Source organism: Giraffa tippelskirchi, chromosome 11 (assembly GCF_054371585.1).
Source record: "Giraffa tippelskirchi isolate mGirTip1 chromosome 11, T2T-mGirTip1v1.2.pri, whole genome shotgun sequence".
In the NCBI taxonomy this organism is placed as follows: domain Eukaryota; kingdom Metazoa; phylum Chordata; class Mammalia; order Artiodactyla; family Giraffidae; genus Giraffa; species Giraffa tippelskirchi.
In genome coordinates this window covers 128,202,522-128,226,992 of record NC_137285.1, presented here as the reverse complement: position 1 = coordinate 128,226,992, position 24,471 = coordinate 128,202,522, and the positions used below count along the sequence as shown (strand labels likewise).

At 37.2% G+C, this 24,471-nt stretch overlaps 1 protein-coding gene across 4 annotated transcripts in view; it reads right to left on the bottom strand.

Moving 5' to 3' along the window:
• Positions 1-24,471, bottom strand: part of ANO3 (anoctamin 3) — a 486,839-nt gene that overhangs the window by 101,945 nt on the left and 360,423 nt on the right. For all 4 annotated transcript variants that reach the window (XM_081543183.1, XM_081543186.1, XM_081543185.1 and 1 more), the window contains 5 exons: positions 19,418-19,462; positions 10,848-10,979; positions 10,182-10,288; positions 7,692-7,747; positions 3,818-3,939 (listed from right to left, as the gene is read on the bottom strand). In XM_081543183.1, coding sequence (XP_081399309.1) covers positions 3,818-3,939; positions 7,692-7,747; positions 10,182-10,288; positions 10,848-10,979; positions 19,418-19,462 — 462 coding nt within the window. The remainder of the gene's footprint in view (positions 1-3,817; positions 3,940-7,691; positions 7,748-10,181; positions 10,289-10,847; positions 10,980-19,417; positions 19,463-24,471) is intronic.

Below are 24,471 nucleotides of genomic sequence, written 5' to 3'. Positions count from 1 at the left end.
TGTGCTAAACCATACTGCTTTGGCATAAATTAGAAAAGTGTCTCCCTCTGGGTAGTTGCTGAAAGCAGACTTGATTTCAGTCTCCGTCTGCACTCTTGGCCAGATTCCCTCATGCCAGACACAAGCTGCACACTTTTGTCATACATCTTCCTCAACAAAGTTCAACTCTGCCGTTCCTGGAGCACATGACTCTTTTCTTGGTTAAGGCTGTTTCCTCACTTTGGAAGATTACATTTCACCCTCTTCTCCTGTCTGGCTTATACTTATCCTGTCCTTTATATCACTTCTTCCAGGAAGCCTGCCTTGACTTCACTCCAAACCTGGGTTAGATGTCCCTGGTCTTGCTCCCACACTCCCTTCACCCATGTTTCAGTGTCCTAAACTCATAAAACTTTATGACAATTACCTGTCACTCCCCCATTCCTCACCCTCCCCATATGACTATGAGCTACTTGCAAATGGACTTGTATCTTGTTTCACTAGCACCCACCACAGGAAGTATTTTGTTGAACGAAACAAAGGGAACGAATGTATTTTATTTCCCTTCACTTGATTAACATTTCGTATGGACACAGCAGATGAACAAGGTGGTTCTAACAGCTTCTCAGTTGCTCTTCATCATGTCACCGCCAATATTAACCATCACAATTTACAAGGTGCCAGTAAGAAATGACAATTTCTTGAATTCTGCACTGGTGTTTCGTCTCCATCTTCTAAAAATGATTACTTAACACAGTTTTGTCCCGGTACTAGTTTCAGAGATTAGTGTTTTATAGTTCATTTGGGAATGCCTCTCTGGGCAAAAATTCTAACTGGAAAGAAAATTCTCTTGTTATTTTTTCCTTCTTCAATAAGACTCCCCTCTCGAAAATCATTCTCTTTCTACTCCATTCTCTGTGTTGTGCCAACTAAAATGTGTGTGTATTCTATCTAGTGTAGACATGAAATCATCCTCTATTGAGCATCATTTATCTAATTTTTTGCTTTTTTCATTGATTTCTCCTAGGAGACATAGGTCAAAAGTCTATTTATTTCAGAGGTGTTCTACTCTGAAATGCAGCTTATAATATCAGCAGGTATTCTTAACAAAGCCACTTGTTCCTTCACACAAGTGTTCTGTGGGGTGGAGTACGGTTCTGGCACACATTACTAACATTTTTATGATGATGATTATAGAGGACTGCACAGACAGAAACCCAACCATACACAGAGTATTATACCAAGATTTTTAATTATACATTATTGAAGGTTAAGAGGAGCAATGACGTTATTTGACAAGAGTACAATTACCTAAGTTATAGCAAATTTCAGATCTGTTTCATGAGAAGAAACTAGTTCCAAGCAAAGAAGGCTAATGAAAATATCCTTAACCTAGAACATGGGTAGTCACAATCTCTTAGGAGCTCTATTCAATTTCTTTAAAACCACAACAGGGCAAGGAGGAACAGGGGGTTGCTATTGGTGTAACCCCATCACACTTCAACTGGAGTCACTCTCTTTTCATGTTGTATATACTGGTATCCTATGTTATGGGGCTTCCCATGTGGCGTTAACCCACCTGCCAGTGCAGGAGACCTAAGAGAAGCAGGTTTGATCCCTGGGTTGGGAAGATCCCCTGGAGAAACAAATGGAAACCCACTCCAGTGTTTTTGCCTGGGGAATCCCAGGGACTGAGGAACCTGGCAGGCTACAGTCCATAGGGTCATAAAGAGTTGGACATGACTGAAGCAATTTAGCACAGCACATTCTATGTTACATTTCATTTGATGATAGGATTCTGCTGTTGAAATAACTTCTATCATAAATACGAATGTTAAATTGACCTCTTTTAGAGTGAATTATTTCATTTAGTTTTTACACTTAAATCCTTCCAGTGTCTATTGAAAGACATTAGGAAAAAAGTCACACAGCTATCTTAAGCAGGTTTTGTAGCAGACCATTTTTTAAAATATATTTTTTTCCAGATTTCAATATTTTCTTGGGAAAAATAGGCTGAAAAGGCTTTAGCTACTAAAATGTTAGAGTTCATTCTTAAAATGAAAACAAAACACAAACACATGCTTAGAAATGGTTGTTTATAAAAAAAAAGAAAATCAACTGATACTCCCTCACTTTTCACCTGGGCTTCTCTGGTGGCTCAGTGGTAAAGAATATGCCCGTCAATGCAAGAAGACATGGGAAACACAGGTTCAATCCCTGGGTCAGGAAGATCCCCTTGGAGAAGGAAATCACAACCTACTCCAGTATTCTTGCCAGGATAATCCCATGGACAGAGGAACCTGGTGGGCGGGCTACATTCCATGGAGTCGCAAAGAGTAGGACACGATCGAGCCACTGAGCACATGGGCACACCAGTTCGCAGATGCTTCATCATCATCTCGTGGCTCTCTTAATCCTATTTACACTTCCGTATATTAAATTCTTTTATTAAATTATCTTCAAACTCTCCCTTTATTCTGTCTATTCTATCCGTTTCCTGTTAGGACAACGACTGATACAGTTTTGAGTTATTCTTGATATTGATAATTCATGAACATCTCAAAATATCAACACATATAATCTTATAATATGAATGCTATTTTAAAATTTTTATCCTATAAATATTTCTAGTTAGCTGGGGATGTAAGTCTCTTTAATATATATTTCCTGATTTTTTTAAAAATAAGAACAAATCATCCTCCATCAAAATAAAATAAATCGTGAATATAATACTATTTCAAGACTGATTCAAGTTGTGAGCAGTTACTCACTAGGCTATACCTCCTGGAATAAAATAGACACTCATTAAATCTTCATTGAAAGATAAATATATGCAGAGATGCTATGCTGGCCACCTTCCTATTTGTTCTCAGATCTATGTTCTGCCTTTCCTTCTTTCACTGGGAAGTAGATCATACAGGTTCCCTTGTAAATTGCGGCTAAGTCACACTAGGAAAGATAAATATATGCAGAGATGCTATGCTGGCCACCTTCCTATTTGTTCTCAGATCTATGTTCTGCCTTTCCTTCTTTCACTGGGAAGTAGATCATACAGGTTCCCTTGTAAATTGCGGCTAAGTCACACTAGGAGGTACTGAAAGTCTCAGAGGCGGAAGGATGGGAAGAGCCCGTATCCTTTCTCCTCTCCTGGCCATCCTCAGGGCTGGATGTTGTGAACTGTGTGTCTGCTCAGTCATGTCTGACTCTTTATGAGTTGGTGGACTACAGCCCATCGGGTTCCTCTGTCCATAGGATTTCCCTGCAAGAATACTGGAGGGGGCTGCCATACCCTCCTCCAGTGGATCTTCCCAACCCAGGCATTGTATCGTGTCTCCAGTGTCTCCTGCATTGGCAGGCAGATTCTTTACCTCTGAGCCACCTACAATTCTCTGTGGCTTGACTCTCAACACTTCACATCGCTGCAGACAGTCCTAATCATCAATAGCAAAGCTCCTACCAAAGGGCTCAGGTATTAAGCTCTGAAATACACTTCATCCCATTTTCACTCCAGCATTAAGTTCAGTTCAGTCGCTCAGTCGTGTCTGACTCTTTGAGACCCCATGAATTGCAACACGCAAGGGTCATTAGCAATTGTCTGCTATTATTAATTTTTGGTTTAACATGCCTCACATTCCTGTTTGAGTTCTTAGTTTTCCCATCCCTTGAGAAACTAATTCCCTAAATCGTTTTTTTTTATTGAAAAGATTCACAGTGGCCTTTTTTTTTTCCTTGTTAGACCCTGACTGATAAAGATGATTTTAAATAATTCCAAATCTAAGACAATGCTGAGAAAACAGCATAATATGTATTCCATTATTGATCTATCCCCAGGACCTACCTGATTAAATCCAGGGGCTGATGCTTGTACCACATTCCCCAGCGTGCCCAGCGCTCATATAATAGATGTCTGTTATTCTGAGGTCCATGGGTTTTGATGGGTTGGTTACTCTTGTAGGCTCCCTGAAACAAATACAATAAGATGAGTTGATACACATTCTTTCAGTGAAATGTGAATTACTAGGAATTGCTTTTGCTTTTTTTTCTTGCAGAATAATTTAAAAACTTATTGGAAGCTTCAGGATTGTAAACATAAGCCAATCACTCGGAGTGATGTAGTAAATGCATTTATATATCTATTTTTTATTGAAAATATTCTGATAGTTCTTTAAAACTTTTCTTAAATTCTTTTTTTAAACCAATGAAATCCCTTTTACTTAAATTAGACTTTAGGTTTGTTTGAAACCTAAGATCTTTTAATAAACACAATGTCTTCATCATCACTGAGAGAAATTGCTATAATCTTTAGTTCAGAAATTGAGTCTTATTCTGCTTTGATAAGCTATCCAGTCCCAGAAAATATTTATTTCATTAATAGAAGCTAATGAAAAGAGTGAATGTTCATTGAGTAAGTATAAGTGCCCCCCATCTAAAAGAATCATTACACTGTACACATGAAATTAATATAATATTGTAAATCAACTGTATTTTAATTAAAGGTGCTTAAAGTATAAGAGATCTAAGTCACCAGTTTTAGCCATGTTCTTAAATTCTAGAATTTGTAAAACTTACTTCAGATAAGATATTCCAAAAATGGAATTGTGTTTTAAAATTCTTTATATCCCCTCTCAAAAATCTGTCATATGCAGTTTCAGAAACATAGAATATATCTGTCTTTTAGAGGAAAGAGTTCCCTGAAGGCTGAACTGCTCTGCTTCTATAATAAAAAAGGACAATAGATATAATAATTTTACTTTCTGAATAAAAACTTAGACACAGAATTTAACAAAGTTCTTCTGCTCACTTCGATGTGTGATTCTACTTTTATGACATGTTTGATGAAAATTTAAAGCAAGTCAAGTTATGTTTCAGTTACCTCACTTAGATGATGGGGATAAGAATAAATATTGATGATATACCAACATATAAGAGGTTTTGTGAGGACCCACTTGGCATATAGCCATAAAACGTCAGGCACATAAGAAGTACAAAATCACTGCGAGTTAATTTTACACGTGTTTGCTATACTGTGGCCATTGAACAGCGCCAAACTAGCATCTCCCTTTAGACAATCTGGGCTGAGATCCTATGAAGAAAAAATGGCACCTGATTCATTGTCCACAGGTGCCTCAAGGCTGAAATGAGAGGTTCATATGGATTTTGCTTCTGTTTTTCTCACTTCTGGGCTTCCCTGATAGCTCAGTTGGTAAAGAATCTGCCTGAAATGCTAGAGACCTGGGTTTGATCCCTGGATTAGGAAGATCCCCTGGAGAAGGGAACAGCTACCCACTCCAGTGTTCTGGCCTGGAGAACTCCCTGGACTGTACAGTCCATGGGGCCGCAAAGAGTCAGACACGACTGAGCTACTTTCACTTTTCACTTCCACTTCTAACAAAATAAATTAATCAGGTAAAAGTAGAAGTACAGTTAGTGTGCAGTCTCAGAGTTTTCTTTCCTAAGGGAACCCAAGGTGCTTAAAGATTGGAAGCTAAGGAGATGGGAGGGAAGATCAAGATGCTTAAGACATCTGCTTGAGAAAAGTTTGTTTTCTTTTGAAATTGGCCTATGTGTTAAGATAGCTTGCCCTGAGACTGGGAAGGTAAACCAAAATCTCAGGTTTCTTTAAATCATTCCTGATAATCCTTCTAAAATACATGACTTTCCTTGCCAGCCTCAATGGTCAGACATACGCACTTCCTGGATTTAAGATGCTAACCTTTAGAATCTCTAGTACATCACTGTCTGACTTCTGCTCATTAATCTCAATGAACCACAAAGTTCTGGGATGACAGTGACATGAGATGAACTGCAAGGGAAAACCAAAGTTCGGACTCCTGCTCAACTGTGTATTTTCATCCCTTTTCACAGGACTAGGTACACTCCTTGATCCCTACCTTTTCCATGACCAGCCCCCTTGTCCAGCCAACACGCTTTTCTTCTGTCTCCACTATTCATAACTGGTGGGATTATCAATTCTGCCAATATTTTAGGCAGTCTTTCTCATATATATATACTCCTCTCCTTCCCTTTCTTCATTGTCATGCCAAATTTCCCTGGAAATGTCTCTTTCTCTCTTCTTGCTATTGTCTTTTTTGTAAGCAAAAAATAAATCTCAACTGTGGTGAAAAGTATGAGACTGATACTAATAACACTCTTGCATGAAGGAAAAAGGAGGTCTAAAACTGAGTGACCTTATTCAAATTACAGAGTCCATTGACTCCATTTTCCTCTAAATACGCTTTGTTTTTCTTTCTTCAAGTAGTAGCCTTCAAAATCAATAGGAAATTCCTGAGTCCATTTTATTGACTTGCCGCTTTATTTTCATTGCCTGTATTTCAACAATATTGTTGTCTGTCGTTTTGTATATGTGTACCCGTCATTTTGTATATGTGTACCATATATTAGTTTTTCTACAAAATTATAAGAATAAATAGGAAAATTACTATTATTTACAACCTATTCCTAATAGGTTCCAAATTTCACATAAGAAACTGTCAAAAAAAACTGTCAGAACACAGACTAGTTAGGTAGACAAAGTATTTAAAATAAGAAAACAAACTATGTGCTCTAGAAGCTCTTGTGGGGACTCACACTCCAAACACTTTACCACTTACTGATTAGGTCATATTGGACATGGTGTTTAATTTCTGTGCCTTGTTTCTGTATCTCTACAAGGGCAAAATAATAATATCTCCTCTCCAGGGTTACTGTCAGATAAATAGGAATATTCACGCACAGGACCTGTTGTATGAAACACTCTAACACATTATCTGCTATCATCATTGCTATTCCTAATATCAGTAGGTATACCATAATGAATAGAAGCATTGAAGTCTGGATTCCTAGGTTCAAAACTGTGCCATTAATACTTAACCTTTCTCAGACTCAATGATCTATCTATAAAATAGGGTCAATATTATCGCCTATCTCAAAGGGTTGTTCGCAAGGGTTAAATGAGATAGTCCATATAAATAACAGCTCAGTACCAAACAGAAAGTGCTCAATACATTTACCTTTTATGAGTTACACTAGACTGTGAATTCCTCTGGTATAGCAATTAGGTTCTGAGTCCTCAGTCTTTAAAAATAGAAGACTGCTGGGCTTTGAAAACACATACATTAAACCCCTAAAGACTGTTCTTATTTTAAAATGCAAAACTGCCTTAAGAAAGAATATTTGTGTGTGTGTGCATGCATGTGCATGTGTTGGGGGAGGGAGTTTAAAACTGATTCATGTGTCATCTATGCCTCAACAGGCAAAGTCAACCACAACATGACCTACTGAAAACTGGAAGAGGTAATAATCTGGCAGAAAATCAAGTAAATAATGGGGTGTAGGGTTGGGATTGGGGTTTGCCTTGGGCTTTCAGGTATCCCAAGGCAGTCGGCAGAGACCAGAATCTGCCCTGTTTCACAGCTGTGTGAATTCCAAGCTGCGTCAAGCCTGGAGCTCTATGCTGGAGCAGTCTGATCAGAGTGGCTGAGCCACATCCACGAGTTCCCTCCGAGGCTGGGATTCCTGGTACAGGGCAAACTGCAGAAGGAATCTAGAACCAGTGCACAGGCACAGATTACAATGGGGGTCTCAGAAAGGTCCAGGGCCACTCACTTAATTGAACCCTCCTGGAATAAGGCAGCTAGACATAACTGAAAAAAAATGAAATCAAGCATTGAACAGGAGAAATTTTTTTTATGGAAATTATTCTTTAAAATTACCTCATGTGGGGGAAAAGCTGCTATATATGAGCCATTGTTTATAAGTTTACAGATACCTGGAAAGAAAAGAATAGAACAGTACCTGAGTTAGTTTAATTGAAGAATTCCCTCTGAAGCAACATACATAATACTTGGACCAATACATTAATTTTAAAACAAAATATGCCAAATGACTTCCATAGCCGCACCATCTACAAGGACAGTGACACTGTGAAAGAGACTGAATCTAAGAGTCTAATTGTGTCCTTATTGCAACAATAAATGGAGCTTTGCAAGGTGCTAATGGATGGCACTTTGCCATATCATGAAATGTGGGCATTTTAATACCAACTTATTTGGAGGCAGTTGAACCTGGAACAACTTGTTTTTCCTCAAAACTACAAAATTTGGTCAAGAAAGCAAAGGAATTCCCCACTCCCAAAAAATCTCTCAAAAGGAGACTGGTATCAAGAAATGTTTAATTCTTTAATGCTAATCCAAAGAGAATAAATAGCAATATGTGACTCTTTTTAAAAATCTCTTCTGACCCAATGAGAGTGTAGTGAAATGGACTCTCTCATATCATTCTGGGAAGACTAGATATTGATAAAACTTTAATGAAGAGAAATTTTTATTGCAATATCATTTACATTAGTAAAGAATTAGAAATAATTATACATCCAAAATTGGGGAATTGCTTCATTATTATGGTTCAAACAATTATATTAGTGCTTGATAAATGACTGCAGTTTGATGAATGCTTATAACAGAATATTTATAGCTATTTACAATTATGTTTTCAGGCATACTAAGTGCTTGAGAAAATATACATAATGGTAATTTTGAAAAGGACAGAAAATTGTAAACATTGGACGATTCTAATTATGATATATATGTATGTATGTAAATTTATCACTATTTTGTGACAGTGCCAATTTTTTTTTTTTTTTTTTTTTATAAATTTATTTATTTTACTTGGGGGCTAATTACTTTACAATATTGTAATAGTTTTTGCCATACATTGACAAGAATCAGCCATGGGTTTACATGTGTTCCCCTTCCCGAACCCCCCACCCACCTCCCTCCCCCTCCCATCCCTCTGGATCATCCCACTGCCCCGGCCCCGAGCCCTTGTCACATGCATCGAACATGGAATGGTGCTCTGTTTCACATATGACAATACACATGTCTCAAACAGTGCCAATTTTTAAATTTTATTTTTATACCCTTCTGTGCTTATTGCATGTTTGACAAAGTACATGAATCATTTAAATGTCAATTTTATCTTTAAAGACAACATAAGCACATAGAGCTATCATTTAGACACATTTGCAGTTTACACTCTGGATTTCTCTGTATTTCTTATTTAGAAAACTTCTGATTAAGTGTAAAATTTTTAATAAAGATTTAGTGCTTAAATTAATTATTTTGACTGCTCAATAATAAATTAATTATTAATCAGAAGAAAACCAAAGTCTGAACATTCCTCTTGGGATGACTTGAAACACAGTTCATCTTACTAATGTGGCATTCTATCTGAATGCAAATTAGTAGATATTGGTACAAGTTTCCATTGGCTATCAACTCTTTAATTTAAAAAGTTTTAGAATGTGACTAACACTCTATTTCTTCAGCCATCTTTTTCACCCTAACAAATGGCCAGCTCATCTGTTACCTGCTATTTTCTGCTCTGCTCTGTGTAAACTTTGCAATTTTACTTAATTTTCCCCAGTGAAACGTTCTCAATTTTCTGTTGCATCAGACACATTGTAGCACAGTGCTAAACATTCAAACAACACAGATGTTTAGAAAGCTCAAGTAAGGTATAATTTCACCTTTCAGAGATAATCTCTAAAATATTTCATATATAGTCTAGATTTTTCTTTTTATCTGTGTTTAGGAAATGGAATTATATTAGACTTATAGTTTTGTAATAATTTTTTCCACTCAATAATTGCTTTCAGATATCTTTCAAAGTCAACAAATAGAGAAGTAATACTAATTCTCAATCTCCACCAGTAAAGGGTCTAAATCATATACTTTTTATAATATGTAGAGTACAATGGATGCTGAATACATTTGAGTTGAGTGAATAAAATCACATCATTTTTAACAGACACATTATGTGGATATAACCTGGTAGACAAAGTATCTCCAGTATTATTCTACTCTATTTTCTGTTTACAAAGCCACAGTGGACAAATATCTACATATATCATTATTCAAGAGTCAGATTTTTTTCTTTGGAATAAATTTCAAGAAATAAAATCTATGTTTCAAAGTTTTTGCACATTTCACATTTCAATACATGTTGCCATATGCCCTTAAAAAAGCTTTGTTTTATTTTGTTTTCTTTCATTAAAGGCTGAAAAATAGAAGGTTGAGAATTTGTTCACGGCATTATATCCTCATATCTAATGCATGAAGGCAAAGCTTCAGTAGTCAAAAAATACTTCTGAGTGTAATCAGTAAAAGTAAATACCATATTGCATTTTGAATTAGTGTTCTTACCCACTTTTGATATTCCATTTTCATATTTGGTGTGCTGCAGCATGTGATAGACTATTCTGCTTCGAGTAGCATTGCTGAAGAAGGTGTCCTTATTGTTAATTATGAAGCTGGGAAGATTAAGGGGATTGGTTTTAATATTCAAAGCAGACCACAGAATCTAGCAACAGTTATAAGGTCTTGGGTAGTCATCCATGCATTTTCCCCTTAAAATGAATGCATGTAAAGTATAGTAAATCAGAAGAGAAACCCTCCTCTTAAAAGAAAATCGTTTGGCTACAGTTATAAATAATACAGGGCATTATCAAATATTCATTTTAATATCTTTCAGTTTATAAGGAAGCCTAGATGTCCTCACATTTCTTGTTGAGCATGAAACAGGAAGACATTGTCTTTTGGCTTCCATAAATTTTGTACTACCTTAAGCAATGTGGTTCCAAATAGAACACATTAACAATTGATGTCATTCCCCCATACTGCACTTTCCGAGCAAGGAGCTAGCTTATTTTGTTTTCAGTACTTCAGCGATAAGCAATGTTTCTCCCTTTCCCTTCATGTCCTACTCTCCCAATGCAGAAAGAGTAGCATGAAGTAAATGTGAGAGCCAATTATGTAAAGAGCAAAAGGGTGATTTCAAGAGGTGCTGGGAGAAAAGATATAGGAACTCACTGGTGAATCCGTGCACGGCTGAAGGGGCCAGTATAGCAGTCTGATTCCTCCAGGTCTGGGAAAGCTGACTTGTCGAGAACCATTGGGTTTTGGGACATCCATTTTTTGATTCTCCTAAAATATTTTTGCACCCTGGAACAAGATCACATTTTTTAACTGAATTAGGTTGCATTCCAGAGTCATGAATGTCTACCTTTCACTACCATGCTGAAAAAGAGTTTCCCAAAGACATACATACATCCACACTCATGCCCACACACATGTATTATTTCTGTGCTCATACAAAGGAAATAACTCCAAAACAAACCATATCTTGCATTTATTTAAATTCTTTCAGGGCAATTAGGTTATCCTCATAAGAAAAATATTAGAAACTCATCATGTATAAAGATGGGGTAGGAAAAAGCATAAAGAATAAAACCAGTGAGATTATTAATCAAAGTTGTGTGTATACATGTATATATATCTATATATGTATGGCTACAGATCACTTTAGAAAATCTACAACAATGTGACTACACAAACGTGGAGTGTGAAAAGAAAGAAATGGTTCCAACATACTCAACACACTCAGTTTTAGGAGCCACAGGTCCTATGGGACCAGCAAGGGTTTTGGAATCAAGAAAAACTGGATTCAAAGGAAGCTCTGCATTATGGGAGCTGTGGGGACAAGTTATTTAACTTCTTGCCTTGGTTTCCTCACCCTTAAAAGTAATCATACTGACACTGCTAGACAGTTGTGAGTTGGTGTTTTACTTTAAACTTGATTATTAACAACAAGTAAAATTGGGTCAAGGAGCCTTTGTGGTACTTTCAGGACTTTAATGGACAGGTAAACCACCTGAATATCTTGTTAAAATTCAGATGCTAATTCAACAGGCTTGAGTTCTGAGACGGCATTTCTAACTAGCTTCTATGGTGCTCATCCTGTTATCCATGGACTCAGCTATGTTATACTTATAAAAATGTGCTCTATTTACACACTATGAGGTCTATCTTTGGCAATTTTTTGCTTCTTCTGTAATAGTAAGTCAAAGTGACAGGAAAGAATATTTTCCTAGAGAAGTACAATGTCTCTTAATATTTGTTTAGCCAACTCTGCTTAAACGTTAGAAAATTTAGTACAACAATGTGCAGGCAATGATTGTATCTTAGAAATTATTTCACTAAAGTCTATTATGGTAAAAATACCATGTATAATTTGAAATAAACGACAAGTCTTGATGTTAAAGTTTAGCACGTAAAGAGTTTGGACCTTTTCTTTGCCAAATAAGGTTACCGTTTAGATGCCAAATCAGTTTTGGTTTTGCAGGGACCAGAGAGTTTCTTTCTAGCCTAAAATAACACATTAACATTATCTGAAGAGTCTTTTTTGTTTCTTCTTATTACATAGAAAGTCTCTGAAATCACAAAATATCACCACATTCCAGCCACTTGTGCACAGACATGTAAAAACATTGAGTGTGTTATAAAGCAATTATTCTAACTTTTCAAATTCAGCCTAGTGACGAAAACAATGTATAGAAGCTGGAGGATGAATTTGCCAGTCATGGAAACTGAGCCAAACATTTTCAGTCTTAGACCTTTAGGTCCCTCATCTGTAAAAACAGGAAGTAATTCCATCTGTCCAACTTCATTAGGTGGCTAGGAGGATCAAATAAAAGAGGCATCTGATGACGATTAGAAAACGCTGACAAGCTACAGGACTTAAGGGCCTATTATCTCTGACAAATTTAGACAAATGAAATAAAGTGATTTTTAGATCATCATTGGCCTTTAAGTCATCATTTTACTCTAAAAAAATAAATCATATTACCAGTTTAGGCTTTTAACACACTTCCTGTGAAGGAAAAAATGATGTCTGATAATGAAATGCACTCAGTTCAGTTCAGTTCAGCTCAGTTGCTCAGTTGTGTACGACTCTTTGCAACCCCATGAACTGCAGCATGCCAGGCCTCCCTGTCCATCACCAACTCCCGGAGCTTACCCAAACCCACGCCCATTGAGTCGGTGATCCCATCCAACCATCTCATCCTCTGTTGTCCACTTCTCCTCCTGCCATCAATCTTTCCCAGCATCAGGGTATTTACAAATGAGTCAGCTCTTCACATGAGGTGGCCAAAGTACTGGAGTTTCAGCTTCAACATCAGTCCTTCCAATGAACACCCAGGACTGATATCCTTTAGGTCTGACTGGTTGGATCTCCTTGCAGTCCAAGGGACTCTCAAGAGTCTTCTACAGCACCACAGTTCAAAAGCAACAATTCTTCAGCACTCAGTCTTCTTTGCAGGCCAAATCTCACATCCATACTTGACTACCGGAAAAACCACAGCCTTGACTAGATGGAGCTTTGTTGGCAAAGTAATGTCTCTGCTTTTTAATATGCTATCTAGGATGGTCATAACTTTCCTTCCAAGGAGCAAGCATCTTTTAATTTCATGGCTGCAATCACCATCTGCAGTAATTTTGGAGCCCAGAAAAATAAAGTCAGCCACTGTTGCCACTGTTTCCCCATCTATTTGCCATGAAGTGATGGGATTGGATGCCATGATCTTAAGTTTTCTGAATGATGAGCTTTAAGCCAACTTTTTCACTCTCCTCTTTCACTTTCATCGAGAGGCTCTTTAGTTCTTCTTCACTTTCTGCCATAAGGGTGGTGTCATCTGCATATCTGAGGTTATTGATATTTCTCACGACAATCTTGATTCCAGCTTGTGTTTCTTCCAGCCCAGCGTTTCTCATGATGTACTCTGCATATATGTTAAATAAGCAAGATGACAATATACAGCATTGATGTACTCCTTTTCCTATTTGGAACCAGTCTGTTGTTCCATGTCCAGTTCTAACTGTTGCTTCCTGACCTACATACAGGTTTCTCAAGAGGCAGGCCAGGTGGTCTGGTATTCCCATCTCTTTCAGAGTTTTCCACAGTTGGTTGTGATCCACACAGTCAAAGGCTTTGGCATAGTCAATAATGCAGAAATAGATGTTTTTCTGGAACTCTCTTCCATTTGTGATGATCCAGCGAATGCTGGCAATTTGATCTCTGGTTCCTCTGCCTTTTCTAAAACCAGCTTGAACATCTGGAAGTTCATGGTTCACGTACTGCTGAAGCCTGGCTTGGAGAATTTTGCGCATTACTTTACCAGAGTGTGAGATGAGTGCAATTGTGCAGGAGTTTGAGCATTTTTGGCATTGCCTTTCTTTGGGATTGGAATGAAAACTGACCTTTTCCAGTCCTGTGGCCACTGCTAGTTTTCCAAATTTGCTGGCATATTGAGTGCAGCACTTTCACAGCATCATCTTTTAGGATTTGAAATAGCTCAACTGGAATTCCATCACCTCCACTAGCTTTGTTCATCATGATGCTTCCTAAGGCCCACTTGACTTCACATTCTAGGATGTCTGGCTCTAGGTGAGTGATCACACCATCGTGATTATCTAGGTCGTGAAGATCTTTTTTGTATAGTTCTTCTGTCTATTCTTGCCACCTCTTCTTAATATCTTCTGCTTCTGTTAGGTCCATACCATTTCTGTCCGTTATCAAGCCCATCTTTGCATGAAATATTCCCTTGGTATCTCTAATTCTCTTGAAGAGATCTCTAGTCTTTCCCATTCTATTGTTTTCCTCTATTTCTTTGCACTGATCGCTGAGGAAGGCTTTCTTATCTCTCCTTGCTATTCTTTGGAACTCTGCATTCAAATGAGTATATCTTTCCCTTTCTCCTTTGCTTTTCACTTCTCTTCTTTTCACAGCTATTTGTAAGGCCTCCTCAGACAGCCACTTTGCCCTTTTGCATTTCTTTTTCTTGGGGATGGTCTTAATCCCTGTCTCCTGTATAATGTCACTAACCTCCTTCCATAGTTCATCAGGCACTCTGTCTATCAGATCTAGTCCCTTAAATCTATTTGTCACTTCCACTGTATAATCATCAGGGATTTGATTTAGGTCATATCTGAATAGTCTAGTGGTTTTCCCCACTTTCTTCAATTTAAGTCTGAATTTGGCAATAAGGAGTTCATGATCTGAGCCACAGTCAGCTCCTGGTCTTGTTTTTGCTGACTGTATAGAGCTTCTCCATCTTTGGCTGCAAAGAATATAATCAATTTGATTTCCGTGTTGACCATCTGGTGATGTTCATGTGTCAGGACATGTCCAGTGTAGTCAAGGTTAGATCTGAAGCACCAGATGTGAAGATCTAGCTTATTACTTAATTTCTTTGATTCTAATTCAGTTCTCTCATATCTTAAATGAAGAGATATCCTGATAACTAAACAGGTAAATCTTGACCCTCAGTGCAAAGTGGAGACTGAAAAAAAATTATGACATTAATAAGGAAAAGGAATATCACTACTACTTCTACATTCACCACAACCACCCCCAGGCCATCAATGCAATCTAATGTATTATTGATACTCTACCAAACCAGATAATCATGATGGTGTGATCACTCACCTAGAGCCAGACACCCTGGAATGCGAAGTCAAGTGGGCTTTAGGAAGTATCACTACAAAGCTAGTGGAGGTGATGGAATTCCAGTTGAGTTATTTCAAATCCTAAAAAATGATGCTGTGAAAGTGCTGCAGTCAGTATGCCAGCAAATTTGGAAAACTCAGCAGTGGCCACAGGACTGGAAAAGGTCAGTTTTCATTCCAATCCCAAAGAAAGGCAATGCCAAAGAATGCTCAAACTCCTGCACAATTGCACTCATCTCACACACTAGCAAATAATGCTCAAAATTATCCAAGCCAGGCTTCACCAGTACGTGAACCATGAACTTCCAGATGTTCAAGCTGGATTTAGAAAAGGCAGAGGAACCAGAGATCAAATTGCCAGCATCCGTTGGATTATAGAAAAAGCAAGAGAGTTCCAGAAAAACATCTACTTCTGCTTTATTGACTACACCAAAGCCTTTGACTGTGTGGATCACAATAAACTATGGAAAATTCTGAAAGAGATGGGAATACCAGACCACCTGACCTGCCGAGGAATGTGTATTCAGGTCAAGAAGCAACAGTTAGAACTGGACATGGAACAACAGACTGGTTCCAAATCAAGAAAGGAGCACGTCAAGGCTATATATTGTCACCTTGCTTATTTAACTTATATGCAGAGTACATCATCAGAAAAGCTGAGTTGGAGGAAGCACAAGCTGCAATCCCGACTGCCGCGAGAAATACCAGTAACAGCTGATATGCAGATGAAACCACCCTTATGGCAGAAAGCAAAGAACTAAAGAGCCTCTTGATGAAAGTGAAAGAGGAGAATGAAAAAGTTGGCTTAAAACTCAACATGCAGAAAACTAAGATTATGGCATCTGGTCCCATCACTTCATGGCAAATAGATGAGGAAACAGTGGAAACAGTGAGAGACTTTATTTTGGGGGGCTCCAAAATCACTGCAGATGGTGACTGCAGCCACAAAATTAAAAGACACTTGCTACTTGGAAGGAAAGTTATGACCAACCTAGACAGCATATTAAAAAGCTGAGACATTAGTTTGCCAACAAAGGTACATTTAGTCAAAGCTTTGTTTTTTCCAGTAGTCATGTATGGATGTGAGAGTTGGACTATAAAGAAAGCTGAGTGCCGAAAAATTCATGCTTTTAAACTGTGGTGTTGGAGGAGGTTCTTGGGAGTCCCTTGGACTGCAAGGAGATCCAACCAGTCCACCCTAAAGGAAATCAGTCCTGAGTGTTCATTGGAAGGACTGATGTTGAAGCTGAAACTGTAATATTTTGGCCACCTGATGCGAAGAACTGACTCATGTGAAAAGACCCTGATGCTGGGAAAGATTGAAGGTGGGAGGAGAAGGGGACGACAGAGGATGAGATGGTTGGATGGAATTATTGACTCAATGGAGATGAGTTTGAGTAAGTTCTGGGAATTGGTGATGGACAGGGAAGCCTGGCGTAATGCAGTCCATGGGGTCTCAAAGAGTCGCACACCACTGAGTGACTGAAATGTACCCAACTGAATCAAACCTTTATCACATTAGCCATTTTGCAAACTCAAGATTTTATGGCAAAATGTGAAGATGACTTCTAACAGAGCTTTAAGTTTCTTTGCTAAAATCAGTGGAAAACAGAGAATTCAAGGGAACTTGAAAAGAAATCTGGATTAAAGGGTCAAAAGAACTTGGTCAGAGCATACCAGCTATAAAAGCTAGGGTATGAGATGCGGGGTTGGTGAAAAGGGGTGATAATGAAATCATTTATTTTCCATGATCTGCAAAACTGGTTATGCTTCTTTCTGCCTCCCTAAAGGGTTGTTTTGAAACTGCTTTGATAATTCAGTATTAAAGTGCTTTGTAAACTAATTATATGTAGCAGCAATGCTTGAACTGTATTTTAATATACATGTCCTATCGATCGGCCTGGAGAAACAATGATCTTCAAAGCCTGGTTAATTGCCTGTACCTATTTATCCCCTAATGTTTATTGGCCAAATTACCCATACACAAAACATTTCTCCCACATCAGAAAAGGGAAAGCACAAGTACCATCTAAGTGCACACATCTGACTTTTGCTTCCCTCTTTCTAAATGTCTACAAATTGGGTTTTATAATTCTATAACAATGATGACCACCCCCCCCACACACAAACATTTAACTTTACTTTTCCAAAGGTCAAGTTTTAAGAAAAATCAAAATCAGTCATTTCCTTAATTGAAAATGTAAACTCAAGCAAATACCAAGACAATCATTTTTTTCAGTTTAATATCATGTATTTTATAAATTTCGCCTTTCCTATTTATTTGTTACCCTTCTCATATGCACTAACTCAAGAACAAAGAAAACTATTTTTAATATGTAAATTGTAAGTCAGTAAGCTAGAGTACTACTTAAGATAAATTAACAATCATTTGGAATAACCGATAACCTTATTTTCATTTCATAAAATGAAAAAATAATAAACACAAAAGAAAATAAAACATATTATGACACATAATATAGTGTTCATTTTTCTAGTTTACTTCTGTTTGACCAAAATAGAAAAGAAAAGCACTTTTCCACTATTAAAAGTGTTAAAGAAACAGAATTTAGAGTACACATTTATCAGTAATTCTAAACACAAGTTTACTCTAAAACTAAATTATGACGGCATTACATAGACATTTGTCGCCAATTTAATATACAGGATTTTATCCTTCTATAAGTCTCTGAATGGCATATACCTGTATAGCAGAAAACCCGCCACTTACATAGTGGCAAAAATCCCACTAATTCTATACAGCACCCAGAAATAAACCCAAACATGTTTTCTCAACACAATCCAGTATTAAACAGGCACGTGTAGAGAAAAGCCTGCAGTTGTATGATTATATAATATCCCATGAATTTGACCTTGTTATGCAAAAATAACTTTGGAAATTTGCTATATAGACCAGGAACAAAATGAACACAAGGGAAATGATGAAAGCTCACAGTAACTCTGAATATGTCAATCTGACAAACAGAAAGATCTGACTGGCTAAGGAACATCATTAATTTTACTACGAGCCATTTAAGTATTAATTCCTTTTAACATTCATTCAAATTTCAAGTTATCCCCCCATGATTTACTTTTCTTGTCATCTATTCCAGCCACACTAAATTTAGTGTTTAAAGGAGTATACTCTTCTACTCTTGAATTCAAAAATTTCCTATTCTAAAGTTCTAAATTATATTTAGATATTTTTTTGGTAAAAGAGCTAGATTTATTAAATTATTTCCTTAAATGGTCAGATATTTACACTGTATTTTTCTAGTTTTTGTGTCATTCTGATCTGCAATGTCCTGCAGTATCATTCACTAGGGCCTACTACATGACATTCACATTCTGCTTTGGTTAATTGATTTTTTGCAAGGAGAAGAACAGTCAAATATTATAAGCCTTTTGTTTGTAGCGTTCACTAAATGAAAGCTCATTTCATCCAGTGAAAAGGGGCCAAGGCAATTCAGGTGGAAGAGTTTCTTGTGTCTCAGGGTTATGTTTTAATTAATTCCTTTGCCATAGCTACTGTTACCACAATAGGTAAGGAGATGTTTTGAGATAAAGCTTTTAAACAGAAATTTGCTTTCAATACCAGGACTGAAAGAGAGTCAGTGGTGGAATAAAAGTAGGTATGTGATACAAAAGATGCTGTACAGCCTTGGGAAATCACTTCATCATTCTGGATGCTAATATTTCTTTTACCATCTCATCAATAAAAGGCTTGGATTAAATGATCCAGAAGGCCTCTACTGTGTCTATTAGTATAGTGGGTCATCATTTACCTATCAATCCTGGTTTTATAACTATTTTTAAAATTAAAATCTCCTAAAACACTAAGTAGCAATTAAAATCCTTGTTCTATAATATTATATAAAGGGAGGATTGTAGGAATGGCAATGGGAAATAGAAAAAAACTAGATCATGATTTTAAGCATTATTAAATTTGGCATAATCAATTTGGAACTCTCTTGAATAAATAATAAAGTTCCCCTTTCTAAAATTTATAACTGCTGTTACAGATAATCAAATGCATTTTTAATTTTTTTTCCTGAATGACAAATTGGTTGTAAACAAATTACATATCACCCACCAACCTGCCCATTGATTTGCTCCTCCGGTCAGTGTAATAAGATTTTTTCCTAAAAAAGAAAGAAAGAAAGAAAGAAATCAGCTGAGGAAGTCACATGAAAATCGTGAAATCAGGGAGTGACAACATTCAATTATACTGAGCATTTCAATACTCTCATTTTCACATGCTAAAGAAAGACATGAAATAAACCAGTATAACAGGAAGAACATTTCCCAGGTGTCTCAGTGGGTAAAGAATCAGCCTGCAATGCAGGAGATGTAGAAGATGTGCTGTTCGATCCCTGGATTGGAAAGATCCCCTGGAGGAGGACATGGCAACTCACTCCAGTATTCTTGCCTGGAGAATCCCATGGACAGAGGAGCCTGGTGGGCTACAGACCATGGGGTCGCAAAGAGTCAGACACGACTAAAGCGACTGAGAACACACACACACAATAGGAAGAACGGTGAATTTGCATTGTTTTAATTTCAGAATCTAAGTTACTAATCACAGAGACACTTCATAAATCAATAGATCATTTTTGAATATTTGATTTTAATTTTTTTTTAAGTTTTTAAAAATATTTATTTATTTGGCTGTTCTGGGTCTTAGCTGCAGCATGTGGGATCTAGTTCCCCAAACAGGGATCAAATCCAGGTGCCCTGCAATGGGAGTGCAAGAGTCTTAGCCACTAGGCCACCAGGGAAGTCCCTTAATTCTCTTTTGAAAGTCTGTCTTCTGCTACATAATGCATATTAATCAGAGCATATGCTCATATGTTATACGAAGTCATCTATCCATCTAAACACATGTGTACTGAATATTTCTGATATTGCAAAGAATTATATTATAACCTTAATATTATAATTAGAATTATATTATAATTAAATTACAACCATTAAAAATTTAGAGGAAAAAGACGGTCTTTACCCTCAAAAAGCTACTTTACAGTTGAGGAGACAAGTGATAGTTATAATAAAGTGTGATAACACAGTAAAACAGAGAGGGCTATAGAAGTACCTAGGAAGGGATCTCATTTAGCTTTTGCAGATGTAGGAGAAAGGAGACAGGGAAGCCTTCTTCCCTGTGTGTTATCTGTGTTGAGTCTCAAATTCAACCTTGCTGAATGACAGGAGTCTTCTAAACGGAGTACTTAGGACACAGCATTGTAGCCTGAGGTAGCAGCATATGAAATGGTTATGGGAGCAAGTGAACCATTGTAAAATTCAGGGAATTTTTACTAATTTGATAATTGCCAGCATATAAATTGCAAGTTAAGGATCATAAAGAGGTGAGGGGATAATGAACAAGACATATATAATGAAGGATCTTAACCACAGATGCTAAGGTTTTGGGCTGAAAGATATTGAGTGTATTAAGTAAGTGTGTACCATTCTGATTTTTGAGAAACTAAATATTTTAATGACAGGGGTTAATTCACTCTCTAAAGATTCTCACTAAATCCACATCTTGGAGCTCAAGAATCTCATTCAGGACCTTCTAAAATGCCTCTTTATCCCCACCCACCAAAACCCACTGCAGAGAATCAGAAGACTCCTCTGCGATGCATGTGGTTTCTAGAAAGCAGGGCTGAGAGTCAGTACAATTGATACGTAGTCCTGTATTATTAACTGCTTAGGAAACCTGAAAACATTCTGAGCTACTGTATTTCATAGCAATCACCAGCCACAATCCTAGAAAAGAATTTTACCTTGTCCCTGACATACTCTAACACTAATTTTAAGTATGGAGTTTGAACGCTTGCTCTGCTTATCCTAAACTCACATTTTAAATACCACTTCCTTCATTTTTTTCAAATATACACAGGTTTGTGTGCATATGTTATTCGCTCCCTATTGGGCTATAAACCCATATTCACTCTAAAATTCTCACATTATTTAACCATTATTTTATAACTGTTCACTGACTATCTTCTATAGGAGATTGGGCTTCTTAAAGATGGCAGTTTCAGTTCATCTGACTTTGTGTATATGGTACATTCTTTGGAAAATAGTAATGAAGATTCCCATGACTGATGAATAAATGCTGCTGCCGCTAAGTCGCTTCAGTCGTGTCCGACTCTGTGCAACCCCATAGACGGCAGCCCACCAGGCTCCGCCATCCCTGGGATTCTCCAGGCAAGAACACTGGAGTGGGTTGCCATTTCCTTCTCCAATGCATGAAAGTGAAAAGTGAAAGCTGTGGTACATATACACAATGGTATATTACTCAGCCATTAAAAAAAATACATTTGAATCGGTTCTATTGAGATGGATGAAACTGGAGCCCATAATACAGAGTGAAGTAAGCCAGAAAGAAAAACACCAATACAGTATACTAATGCATATATATGGAATTCGAAAGATGATAACGATAACCCTATATGCGAGACAGAATAAGAGACACAGATGCATAGAACAGTCTTATGGACTCTGAGGGAGAAGGGGAGGGTGGGACGTTCTGGGAGAATAGCATTGAAACATGTATGTTATCATATGTGAAACAGAACACCATTCCATGTTCGATGCATGAGTCAAATGCTCAGGGCTGGGGCAATGGGATGACCCAGAGGGATGGGATGGGGAGGGAGGTGGGAGGGGGGTCCAGGAAGGGGAACACATGTAAACCCATGGCTGATTCGTGTCAATGTATGGCAAAAACTACTACAATATTGTAAAGTAATTAGCCCCCAACTAAAATAAATAAATTTATTTTTTAAAAAAAAAGTGAAAGTGAAGATGCTCAGTCATGTCTGAGTCTTTGCAACCCTATGGACTGCAGCCTACCAGGCTCCTCCACCCATGGGATTTTCCAGACAAGAGTACTGGAGTGGGTTGCCATTGCCTTTTCCAGATGAATAAATGAGTGAGCTTTTAACTCACAGCTGCATTTATTTCCTTCAGTGCCTGAGGGTACTTTGAATTTAATAAACATTTACTAAATAAGGTATATCTTTAAAAACTACAAATGTAGAAATTGGTTTAAAATAATTGTCAGCATCAAAAAAATCTAGGAATGTGTTTAAGAGAAGGTAAGGATTATGATTATAATTATCACTTGTAGATATGGTAAGGAATAACATAAAAGGACAAGGGAACATTGAGACTAAATATAATTCTCTTTTTATTGTTACTATTTTGAAGTATTTCTTTTAAGCGTTTTTAAAAATTTTGAAATGCTTTGGGAGAAGTGAAAAACAAGTGAAGGAAGAAAATCATACAAGATGAATACACGTGTTTTTAGACTGTAAGAACAAATAAAATTAAGAGACTCACTTTTCCCAATTAACCAACATTCTAATTACCAGTCAAATCTAGGATGAACTATGTGTGACAATTAATGCTGTCAAGTCCTCTTACTTGAGGATTGGTTACTGTTTATCTTGAGGGCATGCCCATAATGGCTTGTATCTGTGCGGCTGTATAAAAGGGGGAGCTTTCTTTCCGTCTTTGCAATCTCAGTGAATTTCCTGTGATGCAAGCCGCATTTTGATTTAATGCTTATTCATGATAAAAAGGGTGATCTTTCTCTTGTATCTTTGTGGATAAGTTTCTTTGCTTGGGGAAGATTTAGTTTTTAATTACATTCCCCTAACATATACAAGTGAAATCTCTAACCCACTCAGTCAATAATAACCTGCAATTCTCCTTAGTCTTTCTGCATAAATGAACTTGCAGGACCAAATTATTTCCACATACAACCTTCATGACATAATTTATTAACTGCATATTGTTCATTGACAGAGTTTTCTTTATTTTCCCTTATTTTTTCATTAGAAAAATCCTTCTATTTTATACCCTATATCAAGACAGCATTTATCTACCTACCTGCTGCTGCTAAGTCGCTTCAGTCGTGTCCGAGTCTGTGCAACCCCAGAGATGGCAGCCTACTGAGCTCATCCATCCCTGGGATTCTCCAGGCAAGAACACTGGAGTGGGTTGCCATTTCCTTCTCCAATACATTTAAGTGAAAAGTGAAAGTGAAGTCGCTCAGTCGTGTCCAACTCTTCGCGACCCCATGGACTGAAGCCTACCAGGCTCCTCCGTCCATGGAATTTTCCAGGCAAGAGTACTGGAGTGGGATGCCATTGCCTTCTCCTTATCTACCTACCTACCCACCCACTTATCACAACAGTCACTCAAAATTAGCAGTAAATCATTATCTCAATCACTGTTTCCAACCAGTGTTTCATATAGCCAGTGGCCACATGTGAAGATGTTTGCAGGTCCAAATGAGAAGGACTGTCCTATGAGAGGGACCCTAGTCCCTACTCCTTGTTAAGCAAAGCTCCTGCACTTTTATCTATTTTATACATTGGGCTCTTTGTATGTTATTACATCATTTCATTTTTGAGTGAGTTATCCTCTGCATACAAAGGTGATCTAAGTTTATTCCCAACTATAATAAAAGGTTGTTCTTAGTTGTTTTAAAAAATTCTCCCAATTTGCTATGATTAAAATATTTGTGGGAGGAAAAGCTTGAGGAAAGACGGAAGGTTGACCCCATATTGAACTCAGTCTGAGAAGCTACAGGATGACTGAATCATCTTAAACAGTCTTGACCATTTTAATGTGAGAAGAATGAATATGAATCACCTTGAATAAAAAGAAAAATGATGAAAGTGGGAATTGATATTTATAGAATATGGAAGACATGCAAAGTCATTCCTGATAGAATGAAAGGTAGAAAATGTGGGATATTTTAATTCTCAGATTTTTTTTTTTTTGGTTATGAAACATCAAGTCCAATATGCAGGCCATTTTAATCAAGAAAAGAAATAGCTAGAAAATTTAGATATATAAAATTATATATATGCAGAATATTCAAGCATAGGCTCTAGATAAAATGTTGAAGTTTCGTGTTCAAACAGTAAGTTAGCAGAAAACTTTTGTAGGAAGGGTTATAACTCTAATAATTTTTTCTGAATAAATTTGCAGCTTTTCTTTATGGAATGCAATATAGGTTTCAACACTGAATAAATATATGGAACAGTCAAGCATGGGTATGTCCTTCTTGCATAAATCTTTTAAAAAATCTTGTCTTGAGAAGAGATATGCATTTTTCCTATTTAAGTTCTTT